This window comes from Pholcus phalangioides, unplaced genomic scaffold (assembly GCF_987345545.1).
Source record: "Pholcus phalangioides strain wild (caught in Gottingen) unplaced genomic scaffold, Ppha-v1.0 ptg000024l_1, whole genome shotgun sequence".
Classification (NCBI taxonomy): domain Eukaryota; kingdom Metazoa; phylum Arthropoda; class Arachnida; order Araneae; family Pholcidae; genus Pholcus; species Pholcus phalangioides.
The window spans coordinates 32,665,880-32,685,074 of record NW_028301616.1 but is presented as its reverse complement, the minus strand read 5'-3'; the positions used below and the strand labels follow the sequence as shown (position 1 = coordinate 32,685,074).

Below are 19,195 nucleotides of genomic sequence, written 5' to 3'. Positions count from 1 at the left end.
AGAGCCACTAAACTCACTTCAGTGAAAGTCAAATTGGCGGGATCACCGTGAATAGATCCGTCTTCTTTTGCGTATCCCGCGTACATTATCAGTTGGCTATTCCACACTCGGAAATCATGGAGTCCATCTGTTCGCTGAGGAAATATCGTAATTGCCGACCTGTGTGTGAAAATTACGACGCATTATGAAATATTATGTTACGGAGTTTTACAATACGCACGCAGAATAAGGCGTGCAATGGTGGAAAACCTCGATGTTTTATACATATACGCGCTCAGTTCATCTTGTGTATGCTTGTGTAGTTTATTCCAATTTAATATAATAGAAATGCATGTAATTATTAAACCGACATGAAACTCACCTTATATTCCCTTTGTTTGTCCCGTATTTTATGTGGTTGCACAAGGCGTGGAACATTTCTTTGGCCGTGGTTACGTAACGAGCATCGAATACCTGAAAACGTTTATGATTACTGTGGAAGTTCATTATGATAAAACATACGTTTTATGTAGCTCTAATCGGTTACTCGAGAATCTATACAAAGTGTATAGCAAACGGGGGGTATGGCATTTCACTGGCGTACCGTTGGTTCTATAAAGGTTATACTTCCAGTTAGAAAAAGTTTTTCAAGTAACGTATAGTATGACTCTGATATGGCATTCATGTTTCAAAGGGTTGTATAGTTATTAAAATAAAAAAAAATAACTTTTTATGCAGTTCCCTGTGTGCCCCAAAACCCAATTAGAAAGTTGTTGGTGAAAGATTTGGCCAGGGATCTCCGGCCAAAGTGCGAATCATTTCTGCAATTCGGACTTTGGTCAAAACTCTTGGCCAATTCACGAACCGGCCGCACTTCGGGCTTTAGCAGTAACATATATAATTACACAGAATTTTAAAATGAAGTTACACAGTTCGACAACAGGTGGTAGTGACAGGAACCGAGAGACACCCAAGCTCTGTTACACTCGGTGATATAAGCACATTGTTTGCGGGGACTCGGGTGCCTCCGGGGAACCTAACCATTATTCAGCTTGAAAAAAATATATATACGTGGGCAGGTGCCATTATGCACATCGCCAATAAAATATTTGTGAACGAAATATGGTCATTGAGGTAAATAAATCACAGGTTATAAATCACAAAATCGTCGTAATCTAAAATAGTTCTTGATAAAATTTGATCTGTTTCTCTTCAGGGATTCTCATCAGTTACTATCAGTCTATGAAAACTGTCAATCTGCAACTGGGTTGATCTAATCGCTGCACCGCGGTCCAAAGACATACGTCAGCAATTGCTGCTTACATCCAGCTTCTCGGTAAGCCCACGTGGGTGATATCTATTCTCGACTACTGTGGCTCCTCCTCTCTAAAGAGATGTATGAGGTCACTGTCTGGGTGTACTTGTATTATTCTGGTAGATCTCCTAACAGGCATGGGTGGCTCTCTATCTAGTTCTGGTTCTGGGGCTGTAACTCTGATATTCTAAGGGCGGACCTACAGAGTGAGGGACCAGTCCACGTATTTTATTTACTTTTTGAATCCTCCCGCTTCAGGATGCACTCAAACCAAGGTATTCGCAGATGTTCAGCTGGTTCTCTGAAGTGGAAGGCTGTTGTCGTAGGGCATAGAGTTGCGTAATGAAGAGGCGTGCCTATGGCCGAACATACACATTTTTCACCGAGGATTGATTTGAACCTGTGAAGGTTAGCCGGAAAGGGACCATTTGTGGTTCCGAGGCATTACATGTCGCAGGATGCTATGAGTTGATCGATCCACCCCCTCTGCTGCCGTTTATTCATTAGATCCTTCTAAAGGATTGCTTTGGCGTGTGATGCGGGAAGCAGCAGATCATCTCTGATGATTCGGCCTTCGGTAGGTTCTTTCGCCGTGGTATCCGCCAATTCATTGCCCCATTGGCCTATATGTGCTTTCACCAAGAATAGGCTTATTCTGGTATGGTTGCAGAGAAGCTTTCTTATTGGCCTGGCCATTTCATGATTTGACTGAGGATTGGAGACCGCCTGCATGCTGGAACGACTATCAGATCTAATTAGGAAAGCTTCTTGATGTAAAGAAGCATCTAAGACTGCATTGTAGATAGCCAAAAGCTCGGCCTGAAACAATGAGTTATCATCCTTCAGCTTGACCGACCATCTGGCTATTACTTGTTTACCTTTATGCTTAACATACGCAGCTCCAGTCCCTTTCTCCGACTAAGATCCATCCGTATAGCAAATAAGAGTGGATGACTCAAGCAGCTCACCTTCGTTTTCTGGTACGTCAAAACGTATTTGGCAGCCCGACTGATGGGTGGGTGGGATGACTATCTCTTTATTTTGCGTTCATATGCCTGACGATTCAATGTATTTTCCGCCGTTGAGACTGTCTTGTGGAGCTGGAATAGACGAGTCAACTTAGCTAGGAACTCAATTTTCAGGCCCAACGGGGGAAAGACGACAACAGGCGGCGCAGCAGTCTGGAGGGGGGGGGGGGGCATTTCAAAAATGTTTCACTATCCGCAGCAACAACATTTCTTAGTAAATTTGCGAAACCCCGCGCAGAAATCTCAGCCGGGGTGGCGTGAATTTAATTCAGGATGAATTTTATAAATTAGTTACAGCTCCTCAACATAAGACGCAAATAATTTCGAAATTACGCCTGAGTTCAATGCCCGAGGTAAGACGTTTGTACAGGTTCCTGCAAATTTTATTCTAAGACTATGTAATTTTGTTGCCGCAAATGGTGACATTTTAAAAATACGCAGTATCGTACTTTTTTAGTTTTTCCAAACTCTATGGCCATCTGTTACTAAACTTTGTAACTAATTTCGAAATTGTGCCAAGCACAGTGAAGGAAACGGTGCATTTCCATTACTTTCCTTACTTTTTTAAATCTTTTATTTTTTTCAATTAGTCAGTCAGTTGCATAAATAATTACATACCCTTGGTGAAACAAATGGACTCTTTCTTCCCGTAATCCCTGCACTTGCGCGATGATGGAAGAAACATGGACAATTGCGAAGAGTACTCATATTGCTGCTAAAATGACCGTGATTTTACGAACTACTGCTTACTAAAGGTTCGATTCTTACAACTAAAAACCATGTACGTAATTTTTGCGTTCAGTAAGTAAGTTATCACTGCTTATAAAAGCCAACCATTGAGTTATTCAATAGAGAGCACAGAAAACTTATTTTGAACCTGTGTTTTCCGAACGTCCAAATAAATACTAAGCTTGGTAATATATTACCTGTAATTTTGACCACTGTATCCGCCCTATACATCGCGGCGCATTCCTCCAGGCCAGTTTAGCCCCATACACTAGCTCCGTTTCCTTGAGTTCGTACGTTCCGGCCGACTCGACCTCACTCACGACTTCTTTCCATCTTCTGTCGTGGCTCGGTGAATTGAATCTACGTGATGAATGCAATAATTGAAATACATCAACCGACTGATATGAAGTTGCTAGAGATAGTGATAGCGATTCAATATATATATAAATTACCTTTTTATACTAGAGTAATACTGGTCGAAGAACTGTTTGGCGTGGCGTAGGACTTCTTCTCTAGGCCTGGATGTTCCGATGGGCCTCCTTGATACTCCGCTCATCAACGAACCCAGACATTTAGTCGGACTGCATAGCACCGGCTGGAAAAAGAATCAATGATACATGATTGGACATGACGTGATGGAATGAAACTTGCAATCGCTGATCGCCTTAAAACGTTCAGCTCTGGAAAAATCCTATCTTCTTCCGGTTTCCGTAAGATCTTGATTTGACGTTTATTGGACTGCAAGGTTGCTTAATCTCTTGGAGAGTGCGGGCCATTTCATCGTTTTGAAAACGTGTCGCGGGCCACTTATATAACCTGGAAATGTGCCGTGGCCACTTAATCGAAGCAATAATGTGCCGCGGGTCACTTATATAATCTGGGAATGCGCCGCGGACCTCTTAATTGAGGATAGAATGTCCCGCGGGCCACTCAATTGATCTGGAACTGGTCACTTAAGTGATTTGTAAATATGCCACGGATCACTAAATTAGAGTGAGAATGCGCCGAGGGCTACTGAAGTGACCTGTAAATTCACCCCAGGTCACTTGAGGGTTCCGTAAATGTGCACCAGATCGTTGAGTGGTCTGCAAATCTACCGCGGACTACTTAAATGGTGCTCTGTAAATATGCCGCTTAGTTCATTTTTACAAAATCAGGTTTTTGGTCACGGGCCACATCATACGACTTCGAGGCCCATATTTGATCCGTGGGCCGTAGGTTGTGCATGTATGGACTAAAGTCAATTTCTTGTTAAATAGCATTAGTGATCAATACATTGAAAAATTCCATTAAAAATTTATCACTTTTACCGGTGATTATGCATAATACCCAAGCGTAGCTGGTGAATTTGATAAATACTAGCACAAAATGTATCACTTTTAAACGGGATCATGCATAATACCCGAGTGTCATTGGTGAATTTGGTAAATGCCAACTTGTAAAAATTCGCTAAATCAAAGAATTTCTTAAATAAGAGTTCGTTACATCGGGGGTGTGATCGTAAAATTTTTGAAATTGGAGTTCGTTACATCGAAGAATGATTTCAGAATTCGTCAAATGGAAGTTATTTCGAGCATATTCGCAAAAATGCATTGGATCAGAGTTCATTATATCCGGTACAGACTCTGCGCACACGTACATTCATTCAAGTAATAAACCTTATCACACGGCAATGGGACCGATTCATCATATTCATCAATGGGAAATGGTGATTATGTATAACAACCGGCAAATGTGATACTTGATACTGAATTTAGCACAATTTATCATGTTTATAATGGTTTATATCAACGGCGCTTGGGTATTATACACAATCGCCGGTAAAAGAGATAAATTTGGGGGAACTTTATTAAACTTACCGAAATGGTCGGTTATTATGCACTATAACCGGATTTATCACATTTGTCGTGACATACCTACTGTTCTTATGCTTGTGGGAAATTGTGCAAAAATTCTGTACATGACATTCTATAGATTTAAAAAAAATACTACTGCGGTCAAAAGTATTTTCGCGACTTATTTCATCACTGCAGTGACTACCCAGCGCGATTATTCATTTTTGTCATTGTTCATACAAAGATGTGAATGTGGATTGCAAGCCTTTTTTTTTTTGTTACATCCTCCAGTGCCTACACCGCTGCACGTCGAGAATCGGTGTCCCTTATTAAGCAAATCCGACGAAAAACGAAAAAAAAAGTCATATGGTGGCAAGATCAGGATGGGCAAAGCTGGTTGTTGGAGTATCAAATGTGATGTTTTGACAGGTATTCTGACGAGCCCGAGTGGCATGGTGGTAAGATGCTCGTCTGCCATCGTGAAGGCTGTTGTCAGGGTCCCGGGTTCGAACCCAAGGGAGGATATAGATAAGATATTTTCCCTAACGAACTCGAGGCGACCACCGATAGACAGTGCCTTCACTTCCAACCCATCTCACTAATGGCAGTAAATTGCAATATAGCGATATGGCCAGAGTTGGTGTTTGGTGAAGTAGTAGGTATTCTGACACCAGAAGGGACCTGTAAACCAGCACTTTGTCGTGATGGAACACCCGCGATTTGGTCTTCTAGAGATATGGTCGCTTGCCCCTCACAGAATCATGCAGACGTTTACGGACTCGCAGGTTCCTTTTGGTGTCAGATCACACGGAGCAGGACGTTTGGACGCGTGCCTTTTGGACACCGGACAATCGGCCGGATCATTACAATAAAAACCAATTACGTCTTATTCATTTAATGTGTATTCTTTAATAATATAAAGTATTTACGAACAATAAAATATAGCTGTAATTATAATTACATCTTATTTATTTGATGTTTACTCTAAATATATGTACAGTAAAATGAGTATAAGATATTAAAATTACGAGTAAAATAAAATATTTATTACAACACAATATTAATATTTGATATCGCGTTGGGATCAGTATTATAGTCCGTTTCAGGTTAACTTTGCAGTGAAGAGGAAGCTACGAGGGCACCGCATCACTCGTTGCTATGACAACGAAAGCCTCTTAACCTATGTATCGATGCGCGGCCTCGGTAAGGTATGGCTGATTCTCGCCAATCTCGCAGAAAAAAAAATATTTTTACGTGTAACGTAGAAAAAATTGCAGTCAGTTAGTAACAAAAAATTAGCTAATGAAAAAAAAAACCCATTGTCGATACTTTCAGAAATTAAAGTGCGGTTTTTGAAATCTTTTTTTTTTTTTATTGAAAAGGGGCCGTTCAAGTATTACGTCATCATCGATGGGGAGGAGGGGGTTTCCGATTTGCTGACTTTTGATAACAAGGCGGAAGGGGGGGGGGTTTGGATGATGCTTACGTCATCAACCACCCTTTATGAAAGTATGAGTTAGGATTCAGAGGGGCAGAGCTGATGACGAAATTTTGCTGACAAGGGGGGGGGGTCAAAAATGGCTAAAAATTTGCTTACGTAATACTTGAACAGCCCCAAAGTATCTTAGTAACTCCTATTAATCCGGTTTTCACGTTTTAATTTAGGAATAGCCCCAAATAATAATAATAAAAATTATACGGAAAAATTTAGAATTCTTTTACTCACTTTTCTCGCCGAAAAATTTCCGTCGCTCACCCACCCGAACGCATATACGTCGATGCCACTTGTTATCACTACAGTTTTAGTCATATTTTATGGATTCCCATTCTGTGGAATCCTCACTTGAAGTTGTAGACCTAACGGATTCTCTATTACTGCAAGCCTAAACCACATTGTGAGTCTCTTGCTTATTTATATTTATCTGGAAAGACACTGAAGGGGGGCATTTGGAGGAACAGCCTATGCAGTGGGGGAAAAGATGGCATTGGTGTATGTTAAAAAGGGACATTACTTATGTCAACACCCTCCGCTATCGGCTATTGGAATTCAGAAACCACCTTTACCCTACGAACACGGCAAGAAATAGATAATTTAAAAAAAAAAGGGGGTTGCCTGGAACCGTAACCTACACCCATAAAGAGAGCCTCTCACGACGGTATCGGCGCTGTCGTGAAAGAGGGACACTTCCTGTAATCTATGAGTGAATATCTGAATTCGTTGGAGGTTATTTTCGGGAGAAAAAAAAACTAATTGAATATCCGTCTGGGTGTGTAAGCCTATAACTACATGCAAAACTGAATGAAAAATTGTATCGGAAAATTCAACAAAATGACGATATAATATATAAATATATATATATAATTGTGCAACCGAAAAAAAAAGCACGATAGTAATATTGGCGGGGAAAATTTCTTGGAAATCGCGCCAAAATGTTCTTGAGCTCGCCATGGATTTTTGATAATGGTAATCAATATTTTTTCTAATTTAAAAATTTTAAACGAATATACATTGGTTCCAAACGGTATTTTTTCAGTATCTTTTTCAAAATCATAAAAAAATTTGAAATATTCTATGTAAATAATGATCATCATAAACCTCCGATGTATGGGAACTATATTTTGCGGCGAAGGAATACACTCTCTACTTTTCTCTTCACTGCAAAGTTAACCTGAAACAAATTATACACATTACAATAATAATGTCATTAAGTTACAGAATACGTTTCGGCCAAAGATTAAAATTCGATTTCGATCGCCTTCACCGGAATCAGCAATCAAGACGTCACGTACCCTTCATTTCATTGCAAGCATCGGCCATTGTTACGCGTGTTTCCAAACGTCCTGTAACCCCAGATTACCTGTCTAAACATCGCATTCCCATACGGAGGAGGGTCAGTTGCACTGCTCGCAAAACCTGCCATTCAAATCCGAGGGTCAATTCAGGGCCGTCTCTATTCTACGGTAGAATAGAGACGGCCCTGGTCAATTGCACTAGACTCCCCCTCTTATCAGACGGGTTACTTGCACGGGAGGGAGCGAGATAAGATTCACCGGACCTTATCTCATTATTTTATCTATAGTAGATGGCGTTGGAAAAAGTATGTATTAGTCCACCTAAAATTCGCCAAACCTTAATTCAGCTCATTATCCCACCTACAGATCGAAGCTGGTTAAAGAGAGTGTACGAAAACTACAAATTTTATAAAGAGTACCTATGAAACTCAAGATGGCTGGAGACTGGAGAAACCGCAAGACATCCACGCTCTGTCGCATGAAGCAACGTAAGCACTGCCCCCCCCCCCCCCAAGGTGAGATCAGGGCATCTCCGGCAAAACCAAAATATATCGAAACGTCAAAAATTGCATATAGTGCATCGTAATTCAAATTATGTTAATCGAAGAATCAAATCAAAGTGCAACTGGCACCGATAATAAACAATTATAGAAAATCATTTCGCAAAAGTCGCTATCAAAAGTTTGATCGATCAAGGATTGTATGACGGAGGGTCGGAGCACCCCCATTGCGCTAGGACAGTTCAATCCACCCAGTCTAATTTACTCTTGATCACTGTTGGAAAAATCTTGAAAATTTCTCCGAGACTTCATCACATTACAGGGATTCATCCTGATCCTCGCTTGTAAACAGAGCCACCAGCGCGCTGTCAGGGTAAAGAAGCGGCGATCTTCTTAACGGAGGAGCTGGTGCCGGAGTTACAGGAGCTGGAGGAGTCGGATCCCTTATCTTCTCGGGATGTTGCTCAAAGAATTCCACCATTTTGCTCAAGATGGCTGGAAGTAAAGATGCGTCAAATGCAATTGTAATGTAAAGACGTATTTGGATGAAAATTTGACTGAAATTTTGAAGCTGAAGTTAGTGATTTCAGCGATCTACCCAAGAAGTTCATAAGGAAAGAAATTAGTGATGTGCTCTCAGGTTCTGCCGGAAAAATGAACGTGAAAGACATATCATGCCCGCTTTAACGCAAGTGCGCCTGATGATGACAAACAAGAAATGTGAAAAGTGGATGGAAAACATGGTAAAAATGAAACAGAAATACCAGAGCGGAGAACTCGCGAGATTCTAATATTTGAAAGCTATTTCATGTTATGAATGTAATAAAAACCCAAAGAAAATTAGGTTAAATGATAAGGAAATTGAATACTTTTTCCACAAAAAGCTTATCGCCCTGATCTCACTCCATGTGAACTTTTCCTTCGATAAAGAATTTGCTTGATAAGAGGCGACGATTCTCAGGTTTCAAAGGAGTACAGTGAGTAGTGACGAAGGCTCTAGAGCAGCGGTTCTCAACCGGTACTCCGTGGAGCCCTTGGGGCTCCTTGTGCACTTCCCAGGGGCCGTGGCCACTCGAGGATAATAAAATAAATCAATAAATTTGATAAACAAACAAAAAAAAGAGGCCTAAAGATAGCGCACCGCCATATAAATAATATACTAAATAGGGCTCCGCCATAGAAATTATACATTGAAAAGGACTCCGCGAGTCAGAAAAGGTTGAGAGCCGCTGCTCTAGAGGATGTGGCAAAAAAAAAAAAAGGGCTTTCAATCCTCATTCACATCATTGTATGAACAATGGCAAAAATGCCTAATTGCACTGGGTAGTCACTTCGAAGGAAACACCAAATAAACAGGGTCTATCCATGTTCATTCTTCCATAGTAAAATGAGTCTCAGAACGTTCTCAACGTAGTGGTATATATCGATCTTCGCAGAAAAAAAATTAACTTCTCAAGGTATTAAAATGAAATATTCTAGCCATAAACTTTTCAGGATTCTTTGACATATGATTTAGAAAATTGCATTTTAATATACCTTGAATGTTGTTGTTTTTTTCAACGTTAAGTCAATCTCACTTTTTTGCTTTTGAAAAGTAAGATTCTAATATAAACTTTGAAGCATAAAAGAGTTAATTTTTTTACTTACCCATGGTTTTGATTCTCATCCTCTCTAGTTCCCCCCGCCCATTAAAAATACTAGACACATCCCCTAATTGAAAATTAATTGGCCCCATATTTTACTTAATGAGGAAGTGGATACGAGAAACGTTTCCGAAAGCGAAAAGAATGAATTTTAATTGGACAACGAGATTCACTTTTTAGCTCATTAATTGTTGTCTGAATGAACTTGACAGGTTACGCGATGTGGATGCCATGTACTTGCTGTGGAAACACGAGTTACGTATTAAGAGGGTAGAATTTTTTTCCCCCACCGCTATGGTCCTAGTCGTCTACTCTTGCCGCGGCAAAATCAATATACCATGATAGCATAGAAATTTTCACTTCAGAATATAGAAGGTAGATTGCAGTACCAGCAAGAACACGAAACAAGCGCAACTCTGACACCATAAATACGTTAAAGACCACACATACACTCAAAGTGTTCGTGTCGGAATGTAACCAGTTCGTTAATAAACGTTTAACTGAAATTGAACTCAATACTGCAATTTTTTATCATCAAATATGAGTCTTCACTAATTTTGAAATTATTTTTTCATTGAATATGGAACTACTTTATCGTTAAGTTAATTTTCCATTAGAAATTGATCTGAGTTAATTCTGAAATTATTTTTTCACTTAATATGAGTCTACATTAATTCTGATAGTATTTCTTCCTATAATTCTAGAAATATTTCTTCCTATAATTCTAGAAATATTTCTTTGAATAATTCTGAAAATATTTCTTTCAATAATTCTGAGAAATTTCTTTCAATAATTCTGAAAAAAATTCTTTCAATAATTCTGAAAAAAATTCTTTCAATAATTCTGAAAAAAATTCTTTCAATAATTCTGAAAAAAATTCTTTCAATAATTCTGAAAAAAATTCTTTCAATAATTCTGAAAAAAATTCTTTCAATAATTCTGAAAAAAATTCTTTCAATAATTCTGAAAAATTGCTTTCAATAATTCCGATAAATTGCTTTCAATAATTCCGATAAATTTCTTTCAATAATTCTGAAAAAAATTCTTTCAATAATTCTGAAAAAAATTCTTTCAATAATTCTGAAAAAAATTCTTTCAATAATTCTGAAAAAAATTCTTTCAATAATTCTGAAAGTATTCATCTCAACTATTCTGAAAATATTGATCTAAAAATATTTCAATAATTCTGAAAAATTGCTTTCATTAATTCTGAAAAATTGCTTTCAATAATTCCGATAAATTTCTTTCAATAATTTTGAAAAAAATTCTTTCAATAATTTTAAAAAATTTCTCTCAATTCCGAAAATATTTTTTTCAATAATTCTGAAAATATTTTTCATTAATTATAAATTTTCATCAATTGCGAAATGATATTTTCCAACAATTCTAAAACTATTTCTTTCGATAATTATTAAATTATTTGTTATCAAGTGTGAAACTATTTCTTTATAATTCGGAAATTATAATTATTCCTTTATAATTTCAAAATTATTCCTTTATAATTTCAAAATTATTTCTTTATATAATTCGGAAATTACTTCTCCTTGCAATTTCCGAATTTTTTTTCTCATCAATTCCGAGTTTATTCCTCTTTAACTTAAAAAAATTTTTCTCATTAATTATGAAATGTTTTCTGAAAACTAACTTCAAAAACACTTCTCCCATGAATTTCTGGAATACAAATTTTCCATTGAGGTTTTTCATCAGCATTTCTATGAATTCCGTAACTATGTAAATCTTCCCGTCAGCAGGTCACTGCAAAAGCGTCGAGTGCCACATTCATCCCGCGGGCTATGCGTTTAATACAATTACATTACGTCATACTGTCCTCGCTTTAAAAATATCTCCCTCGAATATATTATCACAGCAAATTGCGTCATCTCATGACTTACATTTCTATCCACTTTTTTTTTCAAATCTGCATTTCAATGTTTGAGTTGAGAATATTTTTTCATGAATTCTATGGAAAATCTTTTGATGAGAATCATCAATAAGAAACTTCCTACGAAATAAAGTGTTGGTCTATCCCCCGAAGGCGAAAAAATTTCGATTCTTGAACAAAATTCAATATTCGGTGTTATTCAATATTTATCGAATTTTCATCGTTTTTCGGAATTAAGAACTCGTCGGTCTTTGTGTCGTCAATGTCAACCCGAGGCTACAAACCCATAACAAAAAAAAAATACCAAGTTTATTCTTCAAGAAATTTCAATTTCCTTCCAGAACATTCAAATTAACCACCGAAATATTTGCATAATCTAAACTTATATCGACGACTATTTTTCGTCTTTTATGTGCCCTTAAACGCTATTATGATCGTTTCTCCCTCTTCTCACGCGCTTTAAATAGCTTCAATTTATAAATTTTTTTATAGAAAATTCTTTCATTGAATTCAAGAAAGAATGTACAAGTTTAAGGAAGACGGAAAAAATATCTAGAAGGCGCTCGTATGTACTTCGCTAAGATTTTTTTGAGTTTAAAGGCCACATGTACATTGAAAATGAATTGTAATCATGCTCATGTTGACATTTAGTGACTGAAACACAAGCTGAAAAATTATTAAGACTGCAAGTAGTTTCTGAAGGTCTGTTTCTTTCTTAAATAAAAATGAAAAATACTCTTCAAACCGATCATCGAAACTTACAAAAGTAACTGGTTTTACATTGAAATTTCTATATTACTCATATTTTACTGTATGTATCAGTGTTCTTCGACGACTTTTCTAGAGCTGAGGATCGGCAGGAAAAAATGAGTCACGGACCAGCAAAAGTAAATAAGTAGGAAAAATACTTTGCAGACTGGTAAAAAAAACAAATCGGGGAAATAAATTGTGGACCGGCAAAAGTAGATAAATTAGAGAAGTAGTAAATAAATTAAGAGAAAAGTAAATTAATTAAGGGAATAGAAACAAATCAGAGAAATAGTAAATAAATTAGAGCAGTTATTCGTGAAACAGAAGAAATAAATAGGAGAAATAATTTGCGGACTGACAAAAAATACATCAATAAGAGAAAATAATTTGAGAATCGGAAAACAAAATTTAAAAAATAGGAGAAATAATTTGCGTTCCAGAGAAAAAGAAAGCAATTTATGAACCAGCAAAAATTATATAAATTAAAACATAATAAATAAATTAGAGAAATAATAAATGAATTAGAGATGATAAATAAAGTCGAGAAGTAGCAGTTGAATTAGAGACATAATCAATAAATCAGAGAAATAATAAACAAATAGGAGAAATAATTTGTGGGACAGAAAAGTTATACATAAATTAGTAAAATACTGTAATAAAAAAAATGGGAGAAATATTTTACGGACCGGAAGAAAGTAAATAATTTAGGAAAATAATTTTTAAAAATTAATTTAATTTATTAAATGAAATAACTAATAAATTAGGGACAATAAATAAAGTAGAGGAATAATAATTAAATAAGAAAAATAATTTACGGATCGGCAAAAATAAGAAAAGAAAGGAGAAATAATTTGAGTACAAACAACGACAAAAAATAGAAATAAGTCCCAGACCCTCTGACGGCTTAGACAGAAATAAAAAGCCATATATGAACGGTATATTATTTAAAATAAATTTAAATTCATGTCACTGCAAAATAAATTGGGCGAAATAATTCGCGGACCGGCAGGAAACTCCCACGAACAAGCGGTTGAAAAAAACTATCATTTCTTTTTCTCGCAACGATGATACTTGCACGAGAAGGGAATTTTTTTCCCTGAATATTCTTAGGGAAAATGGACTACTTACTGACATCACAAGCAGACTGCGGAGGCCGTCTATCTCTAAGAGGTGCTGCTCTAGCGCATCAAGGTATTATAACAGCCCTTGTTATATGGTCCTTTCTCCTGGGTATATCAGCATACTATATATTTATTGGTCTATCTGGCGCGGCGCTCACGTAAATGAATGAAATGATGAATTCTTAGAAAAGGTGAATTCAGTTAGTTATTCGGCTGTATGTGAGAAGTGGTACAATTTCGAGAAAAAAAAGTAAATATTCTATTTTTCGTATTTATTCGAGATTTCTCTCATTGTACTCTTTCTCTTTGTATGATACGCATTATAAGATATTGAAGTACAATATATCCCTTTTGATGCGGTTGTTATATTTGAGGAATTTCTTGTTAACTCTTAAGCTTAAGCTCAAAGATTTGCTTGAAAGGGAAAGATGAGGAATAAAAACGCATTTTGAAAAAAAAAATTTTTGAAGAAAATCTCAAAACGCAGCCAACATGGTCACATCATCCGTTTAAGTTATATTGTCAAAGGAATTTCTGCTATTTTATGTTTAAACTTTTCCTAACAGGTTTTCTCATATTTTGATTCATTTGTTCGCTACATTCAGCCCCCCTCGTTGGATATTTCACTTGTTGTGGCCGTGTATTTGTATTTGTATTAAATATATTTCAATATTTACATTTATATTAAAATTTTTTGAATTTTTATTTCAATTTTTATGAATTTATGTTTAAATTTTTATGAATTTTTATTTCAATTTTTATGAATTTATGTTTAAATTTTTATGAATTTATATTTCAATTTTTATGAATTTATATTTCAACATATCAACATATTTCTTCTATATTTTGCTATTTTGAATATATATTTCTATATTTTGAATTCAAATTTCAATATGCAAGTATTTCTTTTGTATTACAGTATACTTCTTTTATTTTTCGATACATTTTTTTAAAATTTTTCAATATATTTCGTTCCTAGTTCAATATCTTTGTTTTATTTTTTAAGTATTTTAAATTTATTTTTCAATATATTTCTTTAATTTTTTTTCCCGATACATTTATTTTATTTTTCAATATTTTTAATTTAGTTTTTTGAATTTAATATTTTGAATTTTTCATTATTGTATTTTTTAGATGAATTCACTGTAATTTAACATCTTTGGTGGGAAGAACATGAATAATTATAGTTCATCGAATACTTATAATACTGTGTATCTTTTATATATTTGTATATACTGCAGTATTATTGCGTTTCATCGATGTTTCTCGAAGTTTATTTTTTCTTTGATCAATTTTTTCATTTACGCAGGCAATCGGTCGCAAATTTCTGTCATAAAATAATGAGAGATGACCGCTGGCAAAACAAAAGTTTTTCCATCTGATTTCTTATTGATATTAGAAGGGGGAAAGTACTATTATTATATCCTAATTATAAGGGTGGTGCCTAAATTCTTTTCAATCTATGCGACCCAAAAAAGGTATAGATCTTTCAATGTGGCGAAGCGATCCAAATAGGGAAACACCAATGTTGCAGACGATTTCCATTTTTTTCATTAAATTTACACACGAAATTTTCTACTTTTATAGCACAATAACAGGAAAAAGATAAATCCATCTACTATATTCTTAATACTGTTCGGTATTCCCTTCCCATATTATTTACTTGAGTTTTCAAACATTGTTTGTGTGGCAGCTTCATTTAATTTCGAAATCTGCATGTGGCACTCCCGCATATCCGGATAACCCGCTTAATCGGATATTGTGTGCTAGAATCATTGATATGGGATCAAAGTAGGGGTTAGCTGTATCTGTATAATATATTTTTCACAAACTGCATTCAAATATACCAATTCATTCGATTTTTATGAATTTTTAAACTACTTACAAATGTATGAGACATCCTGTATATAAATATCAAGCTATAAAACAATGATAAAAGAGTTTTTTTTTTTTTCTTAAACTTTGGAGCTCTCGTGTTTCCCCTGAGAGTGGCTTAGCGGCACACTGTTTAAAAATCCCTGACCTCAGCATTTGATCGGTTATTTCTGATTTGATTCCAACGAACGCACCAATTCTTGATGAACGTGATTTTTCTCTGGTTTGAGATACGTGAGAATGACAATCCTATTTTCCAATTGATTTTTATTTTTGTTTCGGAAAATTCAATTTTTTCTATCAGAACTTTTCTTCTCTTTTTTGAACTGTTTCTATCATTTTCCCCTCAAAAAAAAAATTCGTTCAGGTAATATGTGGAAAAGATACTGACAGGAACTCACTAGAAAGTCGTTCCTCCCTTGTAGTAAGTGTGAAAACGATTTTAAACGTCAAGAAAACTTTTATTGCGATAACAGTTATTATGGAAAATTAGCAGTTAAACACAGCCACGTGATCGACGGCCAACGTCAACCAGGGGTAGGTAGGAGAGAAGCTACCACACACGCACGCGCGCACCCTCACACCCGATAAAAATAAATGCCTTTAACCGCCGATCTAATCAGTCTGCGTGTTTCGACCTCTCTTAGCGTAGGCAGGCGTATATTGGTGGGATTGCGCTTGTTGATGCCTAGAAGAGTGTCAAACACATCGACGACGAAAAAGATGATGATGATGCGCCCTTAACGGCCCTAAATAAATTACCGCGACTCTAAACTGGACGTCAGTTTGTTTGGTAATTAGCGTCATCTCTTTTAGAAAAGTGCCATAACCGGCGAAATACAGCACTCAGTCTGTATTCTTATCTACAGTCGCTTCTCAAACTCGGCTAATAAAGGGCTAACTTTTTAAGTAGCTGCAACATGTGAGGTTGCAAATGCGAAAGTGACCCACGCAAATGATGACAAGCGGATATATAAGAATGTAGTTTAATTCCACAAGGTAAACAATGTTTTACGTTCAAGGCTACAGTTTTTCATTACTTACTTGTGCAGTAGTGTTTTACCCTTGCGAAACATTGCACTAATATCCATATATTCTAAACTTTTTAACAATTGAACCTGAACCTGTTGGGACTCGAATCACAGACCTCTCGCTATCCGGGCGAGTGCGCTACCGCTACGCTATAGAATCAATAAGAAATTCCTTTCGTAGAGTGTACGTATATGCTGAACGGTGACAGCAATAAGCTAATGGCTCGTAAATGACGTCAAAGCCAACAATGGAGACATACATGCAGAGACAAACGTCCTCCCCACTAATTAATGCAGGAAGCTGGTTATTGTGATGGGAAAATATAAATATATATAGGCTATATATATATATATTCGTTTGTGTTAAAAATATACATATGTTTGAATTTGCGTATATATTTGTATTTGTATATTATATGTTTGTGTTTGTACTTGTGAAATGAAAAAAGGGATAATGATTGGAAAGAAACTTCTTACTGGTGTAGAGAGGACATTTTTCTCTCTCTACACACAGATCGCCACTTGTTGGCGTTGATGCCGTTTACGAGCGCATTAGCTGGTTGTTGTCACCGTCCATCACACGGTACCGCTCAGCAAAAACCCTATAGCATAATGGTAACGCACTCTCCACTCCAGGACTGCGAGAGGCAAATGTGAATTTTCTTCGCAATCAACAACTCTACGAACGGCCAGTTCCCTGCACATCTACAAGTAGTGAGAGGATATTTTTGTCTCTACCTATATAATATGGGTGATCTCATGACACGCCATAATCGGTACCACCTGTCGTCATTGATCTGACGGAACCGAGTGTGCGATATTGTGATAACGTGCACTCCCTGTACCCCATTCTACAGAGTTCTTTTAGTAAGTAGTAATCTTTTCGATTACTGTCATTAAGCATCTGAATATTTACTAGTTTGCTTCTTTCAACCATTTGAACATTTAAAATAAGAAACTTCGGTGTTTGTGCTTATGAGGGAACTTGCAATAAGAGAGTTTTTTCACGGATCCATTTCAGTTGGAATAAGTATATAAGAAATGCTTAAGTTTTTTTTTGGAATTTTATCGACACAAATATGTGCAGAGACACGTTTAAACTCATAAGAATGAAAATTATTATATATGGAGTTTAAGAGGTAAAGGTTTTATTTGAACTATTCATCTCGAACCTCTACTCATATATCGGTGTTTACTCGTATCATCGTTCTGCCAATTAAATGTAGTGCATTGAAGCCATGATTGGTATAAGAGAATAGGGATAATGACAATTTAAGAATCATCTCACACCATCTCTAAAATGGTGAAAAGTTTAGAAATGTGACTGTAGGTACATCTTTACCCCGGGAATTAACAGCCACCTCCACAGGAACTAATGGATAACATATATTGGTGATAATTGATGCTAAGAGCCAGTTTTTCACTACATGTGGTGCAGTCCCTGATTTATTGTGAATGCAGTTGATCGCAGTAGCAACTGGAGCAGGGTTTCGCCCACAAAAGTTTTATTAAAACGGATTTTACGGTTCATAAAAGTTGGAGAACCACTGATGTATAGTGAAAAAAAAATTGTGACCCAGCCTAGAAATATTTCATTTCAGGCTTCAGACATTTTATGATTAAAAATAAACTGATTGGTGTGCAGATCAGAGGTCTTCGACCTTCCAGACATTGCGGGCCAAATTAATGTAATATAATAATGAAGTTTTATTAATGGGATACTTTCCATGTAGCCCACGGGGCCATCATGTCATACCGTGGCATTCCCCGTTTATTCCACCCAAATTATTGAACAGCTTTATTTACTCTGAAAAATTATTCTTTTCATTAAATTCGAATTTTATTTATTTTGAAATCCTTTCTTTTAAAGATTTTTTTTAAATTTATTATCTTTATGTAGAATACATTTTTACAATAAAATTATAAAATTCTTAATCTTTTATTAATCCCGAAATTTGTCTCAATAATTGTGTTGTAGCATTTTTGTCACAAATTCCGAAAAATTGGTGCCAATAACTCTGAAATAATGTTTTTCATTAGTTTTAAATTTTCATTAGTTATGAAATTATTTCTTTTTACAAATTCTTAATTTATTTTCATGAACTATTTACTTTCGACAATTTTGAAATTGCTCTCGATAATCCTTAAATTATTTCTTCCATTAAGATGTCTTTCAGCATTTCTGTAAATTCTGTAAATATGTGTACCTTTTCGATGCCGAATTTTGCCTCTAAAAATGTATGAAATCATAGGTCTCATAAATTGTTTTTGGCTCTGAGTTCCACGAAATCGTTACGATAGCGCTTTTAATGTACCAAATGCCCAGCATTACTATTGAATATTGCTTGAACGCAGCACGGACATCGTAATCATTTCCCCTAGAGAGCGCTAACGAAAAGTAAAAATTTAACTAAATCGGTGCAAACGCTGTCAGTAATAATGTGATATCTCGATACATAATCTTATAATGCAATTCGTTTTTAGTTCATTTTTATAAAATTAGGTCTGAAATCGCCGGCTATATCAGATGACTTCCTAGGGTAACATTTGGTCCGCGCGACTTGGGTTGAGCGTGTGTGGTCTAGTTAATCGTGGGTTGGAATAAATAACCATTTGGGGGGGGGGGGGTTGGTGGCACACACACCATCTTCGTCCTGATCAGTTTTTCTCATCGAGTCGTTTATGTTGTGTTCTACCTCAGTACTGCAAGCCTA

At 36.1% G+C, this 19,195-nt stretch overlaps 1 protein-coding gene across 1 annotated transcript in view; it reads right to left on the bottom strand.

Annotated features, from left to right (window-relative positions):
• Nos (Nitric oxide synthase) overlaps positions 1-19,195 on the bottom strand; it is a 156,058-nt gene that overhangs the window by 36,870 nt on the left and 99,993 nt on the right. Inside the window, exons 3-6 of the mRNA XM_089250494.1 lie at positions 3,504-3,646; positions 3,249-3,411; positions 362-453; positions 18-159 (exon numbers count right to left, since the gene is read on the bottom strand). Coding sequence (XP_089106620.1) covers positions 18-159; positions 362-453; positions 3,249-3,411; positions 3,504-3,646 — 540 coding nt within the window. The remainder of the gene's footprint in view (positions 1-17; positions 160-361; positions 454-3,248; positions 3,412-3,503; positions 3,647-19,195) is intronic.